Raw genomic sequence first — 21,578 nt, forward strand, 5'->3', positions numbered from 1 at the left:
ACCTCTTCAAGGAGAACTACAAACCACTGCTCAGTGAAATAAAAGAGGACACAAACAAATGGAAGAACATACCGTGCTCATGGATAGGAAGAATCAATATCGTGAAAATGGACATACTGCCCAAGGTCATTTATAGATTCAATGCCATCCCCATCAAGCTACCAATGAGTTTCTTCACAGAATTGGAAAAAACTGCTTTAAAGTTCATATGGAACCAAAAAAGAGCCCGCATGGCCAAGACAATCCTAAGTCAAAAGGACAAAGCTGGAGGCGTCACGCTACCTGACTTCAAACTATACTACAAGGCTACAGTAAGGAAAACAGCATGGGACTGGTACCAAAACAGAGATATAGACCAATGGAACAGAACAGAGTTCTCAGAAATAATACAACACATCTACAGCCATCTGATCTTTGACAAACCTGAGAGAAACAAGAAATGGGGAAAGGATTCCCTATTTAATAAATGGTGCTGGGAAAATTGGCTAGCCATAAGTAGAAAGCTGAAACCGGATCCTTTCCTTACTCCTTATATGAAGATTAATTCAAGATGGACCAGAGGCTTAAATGTTAGACCTAATACCATAAAAACCCTAGAAGAAAACCTAGGTAGTATCAAGTAAATTTTAAATAAGCACCTTCAAGGATGTGGCCATACTTTCTATTTCTTTGGTATTTCCCCAAAGAATGTAGTACAACCTTTGTGTATATTACATACACAATAAATAAATGAAAAACTCAAAAGCAGAGTTGACAGCTATTTCTAAGGATAGCAGAATACATATAACTATTATACATTGAGTGGTTTTACCCCAGACTAAAAATATTTGGGCTTTGCCTCTAAAATTTTTGAGAGAAGTAATTAAGCAGGTAAACAGTTTAGAACAATACCTAATACAGTATGTACAAAAAATGTCTAGGAAAGCTGAGGCTAAAGGTAGATATCAAGCAGACTGAACTAAGATTGTAAGGTGAGGGAATAAAGAGGATGATCAGGTAACATATCTCAAAATATTTTTATGAGTAAACTGAGCTTTACATGGAAGCTTGAGACAACAGATTTAAGAAATATCTCATATTTTAAGTTATACTTGATTAGAAACTATTTCTTAGAGAAGAAAGAAGAGCAAAATAGTTCATTTAATTCTTTTTTTTTTTTGAGACGGAGTCTTGCTCTGTTGCCCGGGCTGGAGTGCAGTGGCCGGATCTCAGCTCACTGCAAGCTCCGCCTCCCAGGTTTATGCCATTCTCCTGCCTCAGCCTCCGGAGTAGCTGGGACTACAGGCGCCCGCCACCTCGCCCGCCTAGTTTTTTTGTATTTTTAGTAGAGACGGGGTTTCACCGTGTTAGCCAGGATGGTCTCGATCTCCTGACCTCGTGATCCGCCCGTCTCAGCCTCCCAAAGTGCTGGGATTACAGGCTTGAGCCACCGCGCCAGGCTCATTTAATTCTTATTTAAGCAGCTGACATGCCAGGCGCCTGTAATCCCAGCACTTTGGGAGGCTGAGGTGGGCGGATCATCTGAGGTCAGGAGTTTGTGACCAGCCTGACTAACATGGTGAGACTCCGTCTCTACTAAAAATGCAAAAAATTAGCTGGGTATGGTGGCGCATGCCTGTAATCACAGCTACTCAGGAGGCTGAGGAAGGAGAATAGCTTGAATGTGGGAGGCAGAGTTTGCAGTGAGCTGAGATCGCACCACTGCACTCCAGCCTGGGCAACAAGAGCAAAACTCTGTCTCCAAAAATAAAAATAAAAAATAAAAAAAAAAAAAGGTAGCTGAGAACAGTACACACAGACAACAAAACATGATATTAAAATAAAAGTGTTATATCAGATGGGGTTCAGGGAATATTTAAAAATTATTTCAAAACATACAGTGCAATTTTTAGAGTTTACATTTAGATGAAGCTTACTAGATTAAAAGTGAAGTAAACATGAAAACATGTCACATGAAAGAAAGGGAAGCAGTAAATATGACTTGTTTGAAGAACTGTGTCTACATAGAACAAGAGATCACAAAACTGGAGATAGGGTATATAAAGAACATTTGTTAAGTAAGTCATTCTTAATTAAGATCAGGTTTTGAACTATCAGCTGGTATTTTGAAGTATGTCAGCTAATGATTAAGACTATTCTTTTACTCTGCCCCATACAAGCATTTTTTAAGTGTTGGTCATTCTGTAATCCAATTGCTTTTAAGATAGCATTTATGTTTCTCTCCCGCTTTTTATCCTATATATAGCTAACAAGTTACTAAAAGAAAAACAGAAGCTTTATCTAATCCAAATGCAACTGGGAAAATATACTACATGATGCCTATAAATGTCGTACGTGGTGAGCTCCTCCAGATTTACATTTCATGAAAATAATGGTTGATGTCATTGCCAGACATCTAGTAGTTACCAGGAAACTTTGTAATGCTGAACAAACAAATTAACATTATTTTTCTAAAACGTACTACTGAATAAATCTGAATTATCTAAGCATGAATATACATTCCTTTTAATCCAAAGCACATTTTGAAAAGCGATAATGCAAAAAGATTTCAAACCCACTACACACTGTATAAAAACAGAATATTTAGGATACTTGCCCTTGAGATATACAACATTACATAATGAATAGTTTTTATGACATACATAGCTAAAAACAGCTCATGTTTCTTCTCATTTATAGAAGAGTTATTTGGTTTGGCCAACAGATGTGGAATTTTGATTCTATGAAAAACAGTACTCCAGGATCCTGCAAAGAGCCAAAAATTACATGGGCAGATGACATACCATATACCACTAGCCTTTATAAACAGCTCTCTAGCAAGAAAGCCAACCTTAGTCTCATGTGTCAGTGTAATTCTCTTAAGTGTAAGGATTATAGTTATGCTAAATAGTGAGATAACAGTCAATTCTGTAACAAGTTCACTGCTTTGAAACACATCAATATCGTTATAACTACAGGACCATCACGAACACCTTTCTAATAAGCCTACTCCAATTTGGCATTTGATCCTAAGTAGTATTTTCAAACATTATCTTTCCTTCTCATGGGGTGGAATTCCCATGTCCTTCCATATTTATAGAGAGAACTTTATAATTGCAATCAAAACTCCAAGTGTGGGAGAAACGTATGCTACTACTATTAAAGAGATGAGCAAATTTTATTTCATAAGATAATTTCCTCTACTTTTCTTAAAGCCATTTCACAAAATTATCTATTCATTTGTTTATATAAAACTTCTTGAGAATTTAAAAGGTAAGATTATGTTGAAGAAGCCACAATCCCTGTTCTTGAGGATTTTATAGCTTTTATGTATACATAAATATAAACTATATATACATTTATAAGCTATATATATATAAACTCTCTCTGTATCTATCTATATCTAGTAAAGATGGACTGGTCACAAAATTGAGTACAAGTATCCATCAAATATTTCTCTGTCATAAGTTGAGACAATAATTTTTATTGCAGGGTATCATGCCAAAATTATATTTTTAAAAGAATACTACACTGAGGAACATCAATTTTCTCCTCAAAAATTCAAGCTATTCATTAATCATTTACTTCACAAATATTTGAGTACATACTATATGCAAGGAAATGTGTCAAATACTGTCGAGTAAAATTATACAAAAGTTAGCTGGCCCTCTCCCCTAAAAGGCTTATGATTCATTGAGATCAGAACTCACATTCCTTTAAAATACTTTATCCCCTTGAGCTAGAAAATTTGAGTGAGGAAGTTTTAGAAAACATTTAGGCATTCCTTAAGTGGTAATTACCTGATCTTGCAATGACATCACTGGATTATTTTTGGTAGTGTTGATATGAAGAACATGGTATTTATTCTTTGCACACAGGTCATAGGCGATATTGGTAAATGAAGTGCTTGCAGTTTTGGGAACTCTGTTATAAATGATCACCATGTCCTCTTCCTCATCTAAAGTGGCATCTTGCCGAGGGCCATCCATTGTATGTCGCTGCTCAATTTCTCGGACTTCATGTCTTGCAATAGCCCTTTCTGCAAAGAAAACCAGATACAAACTAAGTTTTTAAGGACACTATAAGGCAGTTATGAACACTGAACTTTGGACCATGATTAGAAAAGATACAAAAAAGAAAACAAAAAACAAAAGCAAAGAACCAAGGCATGTGGAAAACATGGGTAAACTGCTTGGGTTTCTAAGAGGATCTAGTTGATTCTAAAACAGCTATACAGCCTAGAACATAATCTTCCTATTCAAGAACTGGGTAAGAGCTGTTGAAGAAATGTTTTGAGGACCAAAGCTGCAGAATTCCTTATGAAGGATAATACATATGCATATCAAGAACAAAGGAATAAAGAGTCAACAAGTGTAGAATAGCACAGACCACAGAATACTTTAGTGTAGTTCAGAAGTCACTTTATATTCTAATAGAATTCCTACAGCCTAAATTAATTCTCACACAAAGATTGCATGGAATACTAAACTTCATAGTAAAAAAATGAACTTAGAATTACTTATAAGTTAAGAAAAGGTTTTGAAATTTATTACCCAATTTAGTTATTCTCTGGTTTATAAAAATGTAGCGGTGCAGTGATTATAAATGCTTATATGACTTAACAAGAGTAGAAACAATACTACCACAAATCCTTTTTCTTTTCGGTGTTGCATTAGAAACTATGTTTATCACATGGCTATGCTTTTCCCTTAAATTTCATGGTTCCTCTAAAATCACCTATCTGCTATGTGGTTTCCAAAGCAATTATATTTTGCTTTCTAGTATTATCTATTTAATGCAAACTTCAGTTTCAAATATATATCTATATATTCAAATATCTATATATTCTAATATATATTCAAATATCTATATGTTTTCATATACATATATATGAATAAGGATGCAAGAAAAGGAGAGGAAAGAAGGAAATGAGGAGCATGAAATCTCTAGCAAGACTGCAAATACTCTGCACAGGAGTAGTTACACATAAAGCATGTACTCTCTTAACCCCCAAGTCTTTGTGTAAGCTATCTTACCTATCTTGAACAGTCTTCCATTTCCCCACCCAACCTTTACATTTCAACTCAGTCGCTACCCAGGGAAGTATCTGATAGCTCTGACTAGGTCAAATCATCAGTTTCCCCCCTGCTTTTTTTTCTTCGGAGATGGAGTCTCACTTTGTCACCCAGGCTGGAGTGCTGTGGTGTGACCTCGGCTCACTGCAACCTCTGTCTCCTGGGTTCAAGCAATTCTCTGCCTCAGCCTACTGAGTAGCTGGGATTACAGGTGCCCGCCACTACACCCAGCTAATTTTGGTATTTTTAGTAGAGACACGGTTTCACCATCTTGGCCAGGCTGGTCTCGAACTCCTGATCTCGTGATCCACCCACCTCAGCCTCCCAAAGTGCTGGGATTACAGGCATGAGCCACCACGCCTGGCCATCTTTTAAAAAATATACATTCACCTATCTTATACTACATGTCTCATTATATTTATCATAATTGCAGTTTTACATTGCATGTGTGGTTATTAGTGTCCCCTGTGATGCTGACAACTTAATAAAGTAAGATGAAAAGCAATGTGGTATAATTACAGCAACAAGTGCAGACTTCAAATATTGTCAGAGCATGCATTTTGATTTTGGTTGAAAAGACATGGACACCATGTTATATAGAGTACACTCTGAGCTGAGGATTTGCATTCAAAAAACCTGAATTAAAAATTCCAGGCCTGCTGCTTACTAGCAGTGGGCTTTCCAAAACAGAAGTACATATATGAGAGATAAATGTATGTGTTATATATTTATATGCAAACATACATACTCTTTTATTCTGGGGGAAGGTGTGAATGGAAAATGGGGAGAGAAAGAGATAATGAGCTTAATATTGAATACATTGTTGGATAGCCTGGGTCATCCAGGAGATATAAGATAATTGGGCATACAGGTGTATAGTTGAGAATAAAGGTTCAAATAGCAGACAGACAGTTGCATAGACAATATATAGTATGTAGCACAGAGACCCTAGGTTAGAATCTTAGATAATACCAATATTTAAAAGGCAAATAGAAAAAGATAATCCATAAAAGAAACTAAGAATAAGAAAACTTTCAGGAAGCACATACCATAGTATTTTTCAAATCAATAGTGCTTTATAAATAAAGCTACAAATCAACGTAACACACTATAAGCATCCATACAAGATTTGGAAAAAGTTGTCTTAGATTAAATTCAACTAATTTTTACTGAGAACCTATGAAACATTATTATTATTATTTGAGACAGAGTCTCACTCTGTTGCCCAGGCTGGAGTGCAGTGGTGTGACTACGGCTCACTGCAGCCTCGACCTCCCCAGGCTTAGGTTATCCTCCCACATCAGCATCCCAAGTAGCTGGGACTGCAGATGCACATGATCACATTTGGCTAATTTTTGTATTTTTTGTAGAGATGGGGTTTCACCATGTTGCCCAGGCTGGTCTTGAACTCCCAGTCTCAAGTGATCCTCCCTCCTCAGCCTCCCAAAGTGTTGGGATTATAGGTGTGAGCCACTGTACCTGGCCTGAACATTATTATATTCAACAATTTTAAAGGAACCGTATGTTCTAAACAACTGCCGCAGCTGTTTAGAAGTTCAAACAGTTCAAAACTATTATGGTAATGTTATGTCCAAACACCCTCCCCTTTTCTACTAAGGGAAATACAACAGGACTGTTGGCATTCAAGTGCTGACAGAAGTGTGAGAGGTTTCTTCCAGCAACACAGACATACGTGAAATTACCTTTAAAAGATTCACCTACTCACACAAGTAGGAGTTTGCACTAAAGAAAAAAAAAGATTCACTTACAATCAACAATGCTGAATTTACTCACACTAGTTTTTTCTTCAAATCAAATACTTGGAAAAAAAAGATTGTTTTCTGTTATTTCATAAGCAGGTATTCATTTTATCTGTAAAAAAACATGAGACAAACTGCGAAACTGTTTTATAATTACCTCATCAACTTTGCTACACCTCTGGCAGGGTCATGAAACAAACATGTTTTTAAAAAGTAATTATTATTCTTGGTTCATTATGTCTATTAAATTATATAAACTGTATATTTCACACAATTTTAGAAATGTCTTAAATTATGAAAAGGTAGGAATATTGGAATCACTACTTTCCTCATTCAAATAGTATTTATATGCATTTTCTATTTTTCAAGTGTTTTTATTTTGCTTAAATATATAGAACAATTATTAATAGAATGTTAGGCCTAACACTACATAAAAAGATAAAAATTGTATGGAAAATTAAGAACAATTTTGTTAGTAATATTAAACCATATCTCAGTTGAATAGCAGTAACTATTATTGATGATAAAGTACTATCTTTCTTCTCCTGTGTCAGTACTTACAATCAGTAAGGGTGTTTTCAATATGGTCATTTTCTTTATTCACTAAGTCAGTATTAGACAGTTATAATTCTTTTTTTTAGCAAAGATGCTCTGCATCTAGTTAGTACAGCCTCTTCTGAGGCTTTCTTAAATCGCCGAAGAAAGTTTATTAGTTACGTCACATTTGTAGTGCACTTAGAATGTAGGCAGCATAATCAAAATACTTAGGATACATTTTGATGGAATGTTTTCTTCATGTTTGAGTAATAAATTGCAGTTCACCCTTGAACAACATGGATTTAGAACTGCACAGGTCCAATACGTGGATTTTTTTTTCAATAAAATTTACACTGAGTGTGCCTGCTTCTCCTACCTCCTATCTCCCTTTATCTCTTCTGCCTCTGGCACCCATGAGACAGCAAGACTAGGCCCACCTCTTCCTCCTCAGCCTGCTCAATGCGAAGATGACGAAGATGAAGATGTTTATGATAATCTATTTCCACTTAACAAATAGAAAACATATTTTCTCAGAGCCTGGCATAATGGAATGCACCAGTAGTCCCAGCTACTGCTACTCAGAAATTGAGGTAGAAGGATTACTTGAGCCCAGGAGTTTGAGATAAGCCTGGGCGACACAGCTAGGCCCCCAACTTTTTTAATAAAAAAAATACATATTTTATATTTCCTGTATGTTAAATAACATTTTCTTTTCTCTAGTTTACTTTATTGTAAGAATACAGTATATAGCACCAGGCGCGGTGGCTCACGCCTTAATCCCAGCACTTCGGGAGGCTGAGGTGGGCAGATCACGAGGTCAGGATATTGAGACCACCCTGGCGAATATGGTGAAACCCTGTCTCTACTAAAAATACAAAAAAAAAAAAAAAAAAAAATTAGCTGGGCATGGTGGCAGATACCTGTAGTCCCAGCTACTCAGGAGGCTGAGGCAGGAGACTGGCATGAACCCAGGAGGCAGAGCTTGCAGTGAGCGGAGATCATGCCACTGCACTCCAGCCTGGGTTACAGAGCGAGACTCCGTCTCCAAAAAAAAAAAGAAAATAGTATATAGCATTGCAAGAATACAGCATGTAATATGCCAGTATACCAATAACATAAACATCAACTGTTTATGTTATCAGTAAGGCTTCTGGCCAACAGTAAGCCATTGATAGTTAAGTTTAAAGGTGTTGGGAAGTCCTTTGAAAACTGGCACAAGACAAGGATGCCCTCTCTCACCACTCCTATTCAACATAGTATTGGAAGTTCTGTCCAGGACAATCAGGCGAGAGAAATAAATAAAGGGTATTCAAATAGGAAAACAGGAAGTCAAATTGTCTCTCTTTGCAGATGACATGATTGTATATTTAGAAAACTCCACCGTCACAGCCCAAAATCTCATTAAGCTGATAAGCAACTTCAGCAAAGTCTCAGGATACAAAATCAATGTGCAAAAATCACAAGCATTCCTATGCACCAATAATAGAGAACCAAATCATGAGTAAACTCCCATTCACAACTGCTACAAAGAGAATAAAATACCTAGGAATACAACTTACAAGGGATGTAAAGGACCTCTTCAAGGAGAACTATAAACCTTGTTCAAGGAAATAAGAGAGGACACAAATAAATGGAAAAACATTCCATGCTCATAGACAGCAAGAATCAATATCATGAAAATGGCCATACTGCCCAAAGTAATTTATAGATGCAATGCTATCCCCATCAAGCTACCACTGACTTTCTTCACAGAATCGGAAAAAACTACCTTAAATTTCATATGGAACAAAAAAAGAGCCCGCATAGCCAAGACAATCCTAAGCAAAAAGAACAAAGCTGGAGGCATCATGCTACTGATTTCAAACTATACTACAAGGCTACAGTACCAAAACAGCATGGTATTGGTATCAAAACAGATATACAGACCAATGGAACAGAACAGAGGCCTCAGAAATTAATACCACACATCTACAACCATCTGATCTTTGACAAACCTGACAAAAACAAGTAATGGGGAAAGGATTCCCTATTTAATAAGTGGTGTTGGGAAAACTGGCTAGCCATATGCAGAGAACTGAAACTGGACCCCTTCCTTACACTTTATACAAAAATTAACTCAAGATGGATTAAAGACTTAATCGTAAGATGTAAAACCATAAAAACCCTAGAAGAAAATCTAGGCAACACCATTCAGGACATAGGCATGGGCAAAGACTTCATGACTAAAACACCAAAAGCAATGGCAACAGAAGCCAAAATTGACAAATGGGATCTAATTAAACTAAAGAGCTTCTGCACAGCAAAAGAAACTATCATCAACGTGAAAAGGCAACCTACAGAATGGGAGAAAAATTTTGCAATTACCCATCTGACAAAGGACTAATATCCACAATCTACAAAGAACTTAAACAAATTTACAGGAAAAAAACAACCCCATCAAAAAGTGGGTGAAGGATATGAACAGACACTTCTCAAAAGAAGACACTTATTCAGCCAACAAACATATGAAAAAAAGCTCATCATCACTGGTCATTAGAGAAATGCAAATCAAAACCACAATGAGATACCATCTTATGCCATTTAGAATGGCAATCATTAAAAAGTCAGGAAACAACAGATGCTGAAGAGGATGTGGAGAAACAGGAACACTTTTACACTGTTGGTGGGAATGTAAATTAGTTCAACCATTGTGGAAGACAGTGTGGCGATTCCTCAAGGATCTAGAACCAGAAATACATTTGACCCAGCAATCCCATTACTGGGTATACACCCAAAGGATTATAAATCATTCTACTATAAAGATACATGCACACGTATGTTTATTGTGGCACTGTTTACAATAGCAAAGATGTGAAACCAACCCAAATCCCCATCAATGATAGACTGGATAAAGAAAATGTCACACATATACACCATGGAATACTATGCAGCCACAAAAAAGGATGAGTCCATGTCTTTTGCAGGGACATGGATAAAGCTGGAAACCATCATTCTCAGCAAACTAACATAAGAACAGAAAACCAAACACTGTATATTCTCACTCATAAGTGGGAGTTGAACAATGAGAACACATGGACACAGGGAGGGGAACATCACACACTGGGGCCTGTTGGGGGATGGGGGCTAGGGGAGGGATAGCATTAGGAGAAATACCTAATGTAGATGATGGGTTGATGGGTGCAGCAAACCACCATGGCACGTGTATACCTATGTGACAAACCTGCATGTTCTGCACATCTATCCCAGGACTTAAAGTATAATACTAACTAAAAAATTCTTAAGATAAAAATTTTTTAAAAAGTTGTTGGGAAGACAAAAGTTATATGCAGATTTGATGGCACAGGGGTGGGGAGTGGTGCCCTAGCTCCCCTAGCTCCCACATTGTTCAAGACCCAAATGTATAGAAAATCTGCTATGCAAGCTATCTCAGGCTCACCACAAAATGTATAGCCTACAGATCACACGGGGTGCAATCTAAGAGTCATGGAAATTGCAGGCAAGCCAGGCATCAATGGCACTATTATTTCCAACTGAGGATGGACACTCAACTCCATGGCAATTCTAGTTTCTCCAGGCTCCTGATGAAGGCAGCACATATCTGAGCTTGATGCTTTTCCATGCAAGTGTCAGATTAGCAACAAACTCAATTCTTTTAAAAGATAATAGTAATATTTACCTATTTCCATATTGACAGGCCCTTAAAGACTTTATTTATTAAAAGAATAAAATGAGGCCGGGTGCGGTGGCTCAAGCCTGTAATCCCAGGACTTTGGGAGGCCGAGACGGGCGGATCACGAGGTCAGGAGATCGAGACCATCTTGGCTAACATGGTGAAACCCCGTCTCTACTAAAAAATACAAAAAACTAGCCGGGCGAGGTGGCGGGCGCCTGTAGTCCCAGCTACTCGGGAGGCTGAGGCAGGAGAATGGCGTAAACCCGGGAGGCGGAGCTTGCAGTGAGCTGAGATCCGGCCACTGCACTCCAGCCCAGGCGACAGAGTGAGACTCGTCTCAAAAAAATAAAAAATAAAAAAAATAAAAAAAATAAAATAAAATAATAAAATGATTAGTTAAGTATAAAACATTACATTAAACTAAAATCTTTACCGCATTAAAATCATAAGGATGTATTCTGTATCAGACTGTAGGATATGTGAAGAAAAGAGAACTGAAAACGTGCAGTAGTTCTATATTATGGGTAACATTTTAGGACGAGAGGGATACAAGAAACGGCAAAGAGAAAGAGCAATAAATTGTATTGCCCTCAAATACTGATACTTCTGATGTTAAAATAAAAAAGAAATACATCAATAACAAGTAGGTAAGTAATAAATACAAAGCAAAAAAAAATTTTTTTGAGATGGAGTCTCGCACTCTTGCCCAGGCTGGAGTGCAGTGGTGTGATCTCCGCTCCCTGCAAGTTCTGCCTCCCCGGTTCATGCCATTCTCCTGCCTCAGCCTCCCGAGTAGCTGGGACTACAGGCGCCCGCCACCAGGCCTGGCTAGTTTTTTGTATTTTTAGTAGAGACAGGGTTTTCACCATGTTAGCCAGGATGGACTCGATCTCCTGACCTTGTGATCCACTGCCTCGGCCTCCCAAACTGCTGGGATTACAGGCGCGAGCCACCGTGCCCAGCCAAAGCAAAAAATATTGACAAAAAATACCAAAATTTAATATCTTTAACTATAATAAGAAAACATAGAAATGAGCAATAATATCAACACTTCAGTAGACGACAAGCTAAGGTGATTTATAAGAGATTGAACTATATATGCATAACAGAGCAGAGCAATGCTATACATTAGTGGCTCATAATGACTTGGGGGTCATGGACTCCTTTGAGAATATGATGAGAAAACTATGCTCTCTCACAAGGTTGGCTTGTGCATTTCAGGCCTTCCTCTTAGAGCCCAACCACAGGCAAGAGGGTCTATGACCCTAGATTAACTACCTTTAAAAACAAAACAGCTCCTAGAACGATGAGGACTGATGATAACCTACCAAAAGACATTGGTAAGTATGCAGAAAAAATAGGTTACTCATAAATGAAGATCAAAGGCAAGTAGAAATCAAAGGGGAAACCAGCAACGTCTACCCAAGAACTGTCATATCAACTTGGCTAGTCAGATTCTCTTGGCAAGTATGCCTATTGTAGAGCTAGATAAGTTAGGCTCTAAGAGCTCAGTGCCATTAACTGTCTGAATTAAAGTGTATCCTTTGCATTTTCTAGGAACGAATCTTGAGCTGTGTGCATCTCCAACAACTGCTCTGACGTGTAACTTATTCCCCATAAAATGAATACACAATGAGGAATCGGGAGCAATACAGATGCAACAAAAGAAAGCTGTTGTGAGGCTATTTAACTAATTCTTGCTTCACCATCACTTACTGTGAGTTGACTGCCTAGCCAAACACCATCTGATCCTCATGGAAGTAATATTTTGTAATCATTGCAAATTAAGTAAACTGTCTGACTGTATACATTATTTTCTTAAGAGTATTGTTAGCCTGGCCAGGTGCAGTAGCTCATGTCTGTAATCCCAGCACTTTGGGAAGCCAAGGCAGGAAGATTACTTGAGCCGAGGAGTTCAAGACCAGCCTGAGCAACACGCAACACCTTGTCTCTACTAAAAAATTTTAAAAATTAGCTGGGTGTGGTGGTGCATGCCTGTAGTCCCAGCTACTTGGGAAGCTGAAGTGGGTAGATTGCCTGAGCCCAGGAGTTTGAGGCTGCAGTGAGCCATGTTCACGCCACTGTGCTCCAGCCTGGATGACAGAGCAAGCCCCTGTCTCAAAAAGAGTATTATTAGCTTGAATCAGTCTCCCTGAGCACAATCACTATGAGGGACTAACAAAATAAATTTCTATATGCAAGGCAGAGAGAGAGATTCTGAACACCGACAAATGCTTTCTTGTGTGGTTTCCAGAGAGTCAACAAGGGATGCATGTGGTACCATTAAAACTGACAAGTTATGAATCATCCTATAAAAAAGAGCTAACAGCGACTTCCACTTTAAGGGAAGATGGAGTAGACTTATGTTTCACTATTGCCCCTTCTGAGTACACCTAAAAACCTGGCACACAATACATAAAACAAATACAAGACTCTAAAAGAGAAGACAGTAGACTACTAGAACCCCTGGGACCTGAGGACAATACAGTGCTGAGTTGCCCTAAGTTTTACTTATGCCTCACATATTCCAGACTTGGAGCTATAGAAGCTGGCAACCTCGAAACAGGTACCGACAAAAGAATCCCTATAAAAACCTATTCTCTGTAGCCAAAGGACCAGGAAAGGAACAGCATAGCAAGATAGAAAGCTTAGATAATAACCACTCTACAGTAGCCAATTTCATAGGAAAAACTGGCCCCACCACCAACTCTACAGGACAAGTAGGGAGTCTAGACTTCCACCCTCACAATGCCCAATATCCCTGATGGAGTGATGTCAGAGAAGGCCAAGTACAGGGTCAGGACTTTCATCTCAGGCAGCAGGTAACAAGGTACCTCTGCAGTATCAGTGGAGTCCAAGCAAGGAAACAGAAGATTTAAATTAGACCCAGAGTCTTATAATACAAAAATACTCCGGTTTCAATCAAATACTATTCATCATACCAAGAACCAGCAGTATCTCAAACTCAATGAATACAATCAAGAAATGACCAACACCAAAATGACAGGAATGTTAAAATTTATCAGACTTAAAGCAGCCATGATAAAAAAAATTCTTTAATGAGCAATTGTGAACATGCTTGAACCAAACAAAAAAAATAGAAAGCTCTAGCAAATACAATCTCAGCAGAGAAAATGAAGACACAAAAAAGAACCAGGCCAGGAGCAGTGGCTCACGCCTCTAATCCCAGCATTTTGGGAGGCCGAGGTCAGTGGATCATGAGGTCAGGAGTTCAAGACCAGCCTGGCCAACATAGTGAAATCCTGTCTCTACTAAAAATACAAAAATTAGCCAGGCATGGTGGTGCATGCCTGTAGTCCCAGCTACTCAGGAGGCTGAGGCAGGAAAATCACTTCAACCTGGGAAGCAGAGGTTGTAGTCACGGCATTGCACTTGAGCCTGGACACAGAGCGAGACTTTGTCTCAAAAAAAAAGAAAGAACCAAATAGAAATACGGGAACTAAAATAAAAAGCTCAGTGAATGGGTTCAATAGCTGAATGGAAGACATGAAGAAAAGTTTAGTGAACTGAAAGAAAAAACAAAAGAAATTATTGAACCTAATAGTGGTAGGAAAACAGACCAAGAAAAGGAAAAACAAAAACAAACAGAGCTCAAGAAACTGTGGTCTAGAACAAAAGATCTAACATTGGTGTCACAGTCTTAAAAGGATAGGAGAAAGAAAGCAGGGTTGAAAAGTGCTCAAAGAAATTATGGCTGACAACTTTACACACTTATCAAGAGACATAAACATTTAGATCGAGAAGCTGAACAAACTCCAAATAAGGTAAACCCAAAGATATCCATGTCAAGACCTATCATAATCAAACTTCTAAAAAAAAGACCAAAAAAAAAAAAAAAAAATCTTGAATGCACCTACATGAAGCCTACAAGAAAAAACTGGATTAACAGCAGATTTCTTATCACAAACCATGGAGCCAATAGGAAGTGGCACAATGTTTTTCAAGTGCTGAGATAAAAAAATCATATACCTAGAGAAAATAGTTTTCAGGAATGAAAGGGAAGGTAACTCACATGAAAGAAAATTAGCATTTATTGCCAGTAGACCTACCCTAAAAGATTGGCTAAAAAAAACTCTATAAACAAAAAGGAAAAGATAAAAGAAGATATCTTAAAACATCAAAAAGAACAAACAAAAAATGGAGAGCAAAAATATGTGTAAATACAATAAACTTTCCCTTTCCTCTTGAGTTTTCAAAAGCAAGTTTGACAGATAAAGGAAAAATTATTATGGCACCCTGTGATGTGGCTCTAAATGAAGGCAGAGCAAATATTTAAGGCAATTAGATTATAAGTGAGGGAGAAGAAAAAGACAAGTGGAGGTAAGGTTTCTATACTTCACTTGAATCGGTAAAATGATAGCAGTGAACTGACAAGTGACATTTATACAATGAAATACACAAAACAAGCATTAAAAAACTATATAAAGACATTAAACTCAAATCAAAATGCAATTCTAAAAAAATATAAGTAACCCACAGGAATGCTGAAAAAGAAAACAGAAGTGAAAAAAAAAAAAAAAAAAAAAAAAAAACAGAAGACAAATAAATAGAAGTGTCAAGGGAAATTTTAAAAATACATTGACATGGCCGGGCGCGGTGGCTCAAGCCTGTAATCCCAGCACTTTGGGAGGCCGAGACGGGCGGATCACGAGGTCAGGAGATCGAGACCATCCTGGCTAACACGGTGAAACCTCATCTCTACTAAAAATGCAAAAAACTAGCCGGGGAGGTGGCGGGCATCTGTAGTCCCAGCTACTCCGGAGGCTGAGGCAGGAGAATGGCGTAAACCCGGGAGGCGGAGCTTGCAGTGAGCTGAGATCCGGCCACTGCACTCCAGCCCGGGCGACAGAGCAAGACTCCCTCTCAAAAAAAAAAAAAAGAAAAAAAAAAAATACATTGACATGAATGAAAATGAAAATAAGCAAATCAAAATTTGTGGGACATAGTTAAGGCAGGACTGAGAGGGAAATTTATAGCACTGTATGCAGACTTTAGAAAAGAACAGACTCTAATCAATAATCAAAGAAGATATACAAATGACTAACAAACATGAACAGATGTTCAACATCATTAGTCACTGGGACATGCAAATCAAAACCACAACAAAGTACCACTTCATACACACTAGGATGGCTATAATTAAAAACAGATAAACCAAAAACTTAAAAAAAAAAAGAAAGAAAAGAATATAAAAATAACAAATGTAACAAATGTTAGTGAGGAAGTAGACAAATTGTAACCCTCATACATTGCTGGAGGGGATGTAACATGAAGTCAAGATGAAAAACAGTTTGGCAGTTTCTCAAAAAAGTTAAACAGAATTACCAAATGCCTCAGCAATTCTACTCCAAGGTATATACCAGCCCAGAGAACTGAAAACAGGTACTCAAATACTTATAAATGTTTAAAGCACTAACTCACTATAGCCAAAAGGTAGAAACAATCCAAATGTCCATCAACAGATAAATGAACAAATAAATTGTGGTAGTATATACAGAATAGAATATTATTCAACTATAAAAAGGAATGAAGTACTCATATATGTTAGTAATACAATATAGATGAACATAAAAAATATGTTAAGTCACATATAATTGGATTAATATGAAATATCCAGAATAGGTAAAAATGAAAAAGTATATATTAATATATTGGTGGTTGCCAGGGAATAGGGGAGGGAGAAATAGAAAGCATCTGATTAATGGTTACGGTGTTTTCTTTGGAGTAATGTTTTGGAACTAGATAGAGATGGTGCTTGTACAATATTGTGAATGTTCCAAATGCCAGTGAATTGTTCCTTTTAAAATGGCTAATTTATGTTTATTTCACTTCAAAAAAACCTACCAAAAATAAGTACTCACAAAATATTGAGATCTTATAATACAGGTTCATTTTAATAATAACATTAAAAACAGAAATTATAAAACATTTAACAGTTTATAAATTAGTCATTTATTCTCAATTTAACAAATATTTATTGGGTATCTTCATGTACAATAATTTTTTGTAGGCCCTTGTTAGACACATCTTTTACATAAACATTATGCTTCCACATTAAATATATGTTAACTCTTAACATTCTGAAAATACATTACAAAATAAATATCAAATTTTCTTTCACAACTTCATCTGTGATAAAGTTATCACTAAAAATATACTGGAGTTAATGCTCCTGAGATGATCTATTAGATAAAAACATCAAAGTAATTGTTAAATATCCCATCAATCCAAAAGCCACCGATTCTTTTCTTTTTGTGTTGCTGCTAAGGTTTTAACTACGTTAAAGGAATATGAGTTATATTTTACTAAATGTACTTGCCAAGTTTGGCTATACTTTTCTATAGTTATTACATTAATTTAAAAATGTGAAATCCTTACAAGTTATAATCTTCTTTTATTATCAATCTGAGAAATACACTAATCATCTACATGAAAAAATAGTATTGGTAATAGCTAACACTGAATTCTCACTATGCTTTAAGTGTTTTATGTATATCATCTGTTATGCTCTGTGTTGTGTTTTATATACATCATGTCATGATTCTTAAAGCAAACCTAAGAGGGAGAATTATTATCCCCATTTAAATAAGAAAACTGAGTCTCTTTAAGTGATCACTAGCCGTTTACTGATGTCAGGATACCATTCCAGGTCAATGTGACTCTAGAGCTCGTGTTCCACATTATACTGATTGTCTGAGATTCTATTATAGAAAGAGGTAGAGCCTTATACTTAAATACAGCATTACAATATTATAGAAATACCTTTTTTTTTTTTTTGCAAATGCCTTTTAAAATTTTTTGATGTATTTTTTTTGGGGATTGCAAAAGCATTTTGCAATTGTTTCCTGCAACATTCCCGTGAAATAGACATGGTAAATAAGTGAAACAGAGGGACAGAAGATGGTTGTCTTCTAGGTATTAAAAAGCAAAACATGCTGTATTATATTTGCAACTTCCTGTGAATATATAATTATCTCAAAATTTAAAAAGTTATAAAAAACCACAACCAAAGCCAAAAACAACATAATTATTGATATCATTCCCCAAATTAGTAATTGTATAATATTCTAGGTATCATTCTTGAAGAGGGAAAAAAAATCACAACATACAAAGGTTTTCTTTATTTATGGGTTACTATATGGATTGTAAGGTCTGAAGTAGGTCTAAAATAGGGCCTAAGTTTTTCTTTAAATATACCAACATAAGTATGGAGATGAGACCTGTTATTCAAATTATAAGTGGAATCCTCTCCCAATTCACAGTTTAGAAAAACACCAATTTGCCTTGATTGTACTGACCAGAGTCAGATTTACCTGCATCCATCTTTTGGGAATGAAACTGCCATAGCATTTTTGGGAAAAAATTATTTTACCAGATGCCCATAGCCTGTTCACCCTAGCCTCTTACTTCTGTCTGCCAATAATGCCTGCACCAAGTATCTATTTTTAAAATACAAAATATCATAGTTAAATAGGTGAGCTGACTTCAAGGCTTCATTCTTTACTCATCTCAGTCACTTGAAATAAATACACTGATACAAAATGGGGAGTTCAACTATATATGCTTTTCCTTTTTCTTGAGCTTTATTAAGACATTAATCTCACATTATCCCTCATCTCTTTATAAATTTCTCAAGTGAACTGTTCCTATTTTCAATGTCTATCTTGTACGAAATTGAACAAATGCCATAAGTAAGAACAAAATACTTCTGGATCCAAGAATTGGAAAAAAACCTTCTGGAAAATACACTGAATAAGTTCAGCCTTGAAAGGACAGAGCTGGCTTTCAAGATGTGCGGATGGCTAATTGGAGAAGGCATAAAAGCCTGAGTAGTAGCACAAGCTGATAAACAACAAATATACTAGCATAATGATTATAATATTAACAGTAATGTGAAGCAGCTGCAAAAAAAAAAAAAAAAATGGCAATTTAAAGCTGTGCCAATAGGCATATAGTTATCAGTGTAACAACTGCTTCTACTTTGAACCTTTACCGTGAGCCAGGAACAATGCTCCATGTTTGTTTGTTTGTTTATCTGAGACGGAGTCTTGCTCTGTTGCCCAGGCTGAAGCGCAGTGGCATGATCTCGGCTCACTGCAAGCTCTGCCTCCTGGGTTCACAGCATTCTCCTGTCTCAACCTCCCGAGTTGCTGGGACTACAGGCACCTGCCACCACACCTGGCTAATTTTTTGTATTTTTAGTAGAGATGGAGTTTCACTGTGTAGCCAGGATGGTTTGATCTCCTGACCTCATGATTCCCCTCCCAAAGTGCTGGGATTACAGGCATGAGCCACCGCGCCTGGCCAATGGTTCATGTTTAAAAGTACATTACTTCACCTAAATTTTACAATAATCCTATATGGTAATATTATGGAATTTACACTCAGAGATATTAATTACAGAGTTGTCAGGAACAAAGTCAGAATTCACACCCTCATTTGTCTGATACCAAAGCTTATATTCCTAACCAAAACACAGTAATTACTGTTTCAAGTCACAGGAAGGAACAGTTGCTAAGAAATTTGTATTCAGTCACACAGGGCTATTATGTGTCATTTCAGGCACACATTAAAAACTAGAGTACTCCAGAATGGGAATGAGTTGGATGGATCATGCCACATAAAAAACTTCTTTAAAAAAACTGTGCACTTAGCTAAGAGAAAATCCATAAAAACGACTAACAGTCTCTTCAAATACTTGAAAAGTTATTGTGAAAAAGAGGCAGAATCCTTTTTGTAGTATTACTCCAGAAAAAAAGATGTGACTGTGGATCAAGAGAGAATGGGCTTTCAAATAATTAGTAGTGCAAAGTAAAGACACAGGCAGTTTAGGGGGTGGTAAGTTATTAGTCTCTGGAGATACTTATATAGAGGTTGCATGAGGAACTGTCAAAGAATGATGGAAAAAGGATTCCTGCACTGATGAGAGCTGAAATCAGGGGACCTATGGATTGCATAACCCTGAGATAAGTTCCATAAAGCTATGCTATCAATTTCTCCTCTACAGTACAGATGTGTTTTTGGAGGACTCCCTCCACCCACTCACCCCCAGGCTCAAACAAAATGGAAAGAAGCAGAAACAGAGACAGAAGCAGGCCAGTAACAACTGGGTGGGAGGAAGGGAGTAGGATGCTTACTTATTCTCTCACAATCCTATTTTATTCAGTTTCACCCAGATGTATTTGTTTACTCTAAGACAAAAAATATAGCTTTTTTTTTTCTCTCTTTTTCTTTTTTTGAGACAGAGTCTCGCTCTGTAGCCCAGGCTGGAGTGCAGTGGTGCGATCTCGGCTCACTGCAAGCTCCACCTCCCGGGGTCATACCATTCTCCTGCCTCAGCCTCCTGAGTAGCTGGGACTACAAGCGCCCGCCACCACGCCGGGCTAATTTTTTGTATTTTTAGTAGAGACGGGGTTTCACCATGTTAGCCACGATGGTCTCGATCTCCTGATCTTGTGATCCACCCACCTCGGCCTCCCAAAGTGCTGGGATTACAGGCATGAGCCACTGCACACCGCAAAACATAGTTTTTATGATTACTGTGTAACTGAGCATAGTGTTCTATGTATCTTTGAGTAGTGAGAATGATATGATCATTTATAACCAAGCTTTTTCCACTGAATTCATCAAATAATTTCATAATTTCATAAATAAAAAGATTTACTGGAACTCTATTAATTTATAAGTACTGCACCAGGTTCTGGACATACACCTACTACTAGAGAGTTTGGTGGTACAGTGTTATAAAAAAAAGTTTATACAAGATGCAATCGAGTTCCCAAAAACGGGATGGTTAGGAAAGGATCCAGAGAAGGTGACTGAGATAAGAAAGTACCTTCTGGGCTAGGTGCGTAATCTCACGCCTGTAATCTCAGCACTTCGGGAGGTCGAGATGGGTGGATCATCTGAGGTCAGGAATTTGAGACCAACCTGGCCAACGTGGTAAAACTCCATTTCTACCAAAAATACAAAAATGAGCCGGGTGTGGTGGTGGGCGCCTGTAATCCTGGTTACTCAGGAGGCTAAGGCATAGGAATCGCTTGAACCGGGGAGGCGGAGGTTGCCGTGAGCCGAGATTGTGCCACTGCACTCCAGCCTGGGCAAGAGAGTGAGACTTTGCCTTTAAAAAAAAAAAAAAAAAGTGCCTTCTGGGTGACAAAGAAACTTTCTAGGCAAAGGGAAAAAGCATAAGCAAAGTCCTTGGAGGGCAACACTGAATAGTGCACATAGACCCTCAACGTGGTTCTTAATAAGCTTAGAAAATAGGAGAAAGATAAAGGGCAAGGTAAAACATAAGGCAGAAAAGTGGGCAGAAGCCAGATCACAGTGTCTTAATCACCATTCTAGGAATATGAATCATATCCTATAAGCCAGCATTCTGAAACTCATTGGTCTCAGAACCTCTTATACACTTAAGGATTGTTAAGGACACCAAAGAGCTTTAGTTTATGTGGTTTACATCTAGCAATAGCACATTAGTAATTAAAAGTGAGAAACATTAACTCGCTTTAAAATAATATGACATGTCAGCAT

The 21,578-nt window shown here is 37.4% G+C and overlaps 1 protein-coding gene across 3 annotated transcripts in view; it reads right to left on the reverse strand.

The window, feature by feature from the left end:
- Positions 1–21,578, reverse strand: part of HS2ST1 (heparan sulfate 2-O-sulfotransferase 1) — a 203,283-nt gene that overhangs the window by 36,544 nt on the left and 145,161 nt on the right. For all 3 annotated transcript variants that reach the window (XM_023208252.2, XM_023208270.1, XM_023208260.2), the window contains one exon: positions 3,780–4,018. In XM_023208252.2, coding sequence (XP_023064020.1) covers positions 3,780–4,018 — 239 coding nt within the window. The remainder of the gene's footprint in view (positions 1–3,779; positions 4,019–21,578) is intronic.

Source organism: Piliocolobus tephrosceles, chromosome 1, assembly GCF_002776525.5.
Source record: "Piliocolobus tephrosceles isolate RC106 chromosome 1, ASM277652v3, whole genome shotgun sequence".
NCBI lineage: Eukaryota > Metazoa > Chordata > Mammalia > Primates > Cercopithecidae > Piliocolobus > Piliocolobus tephrosceles.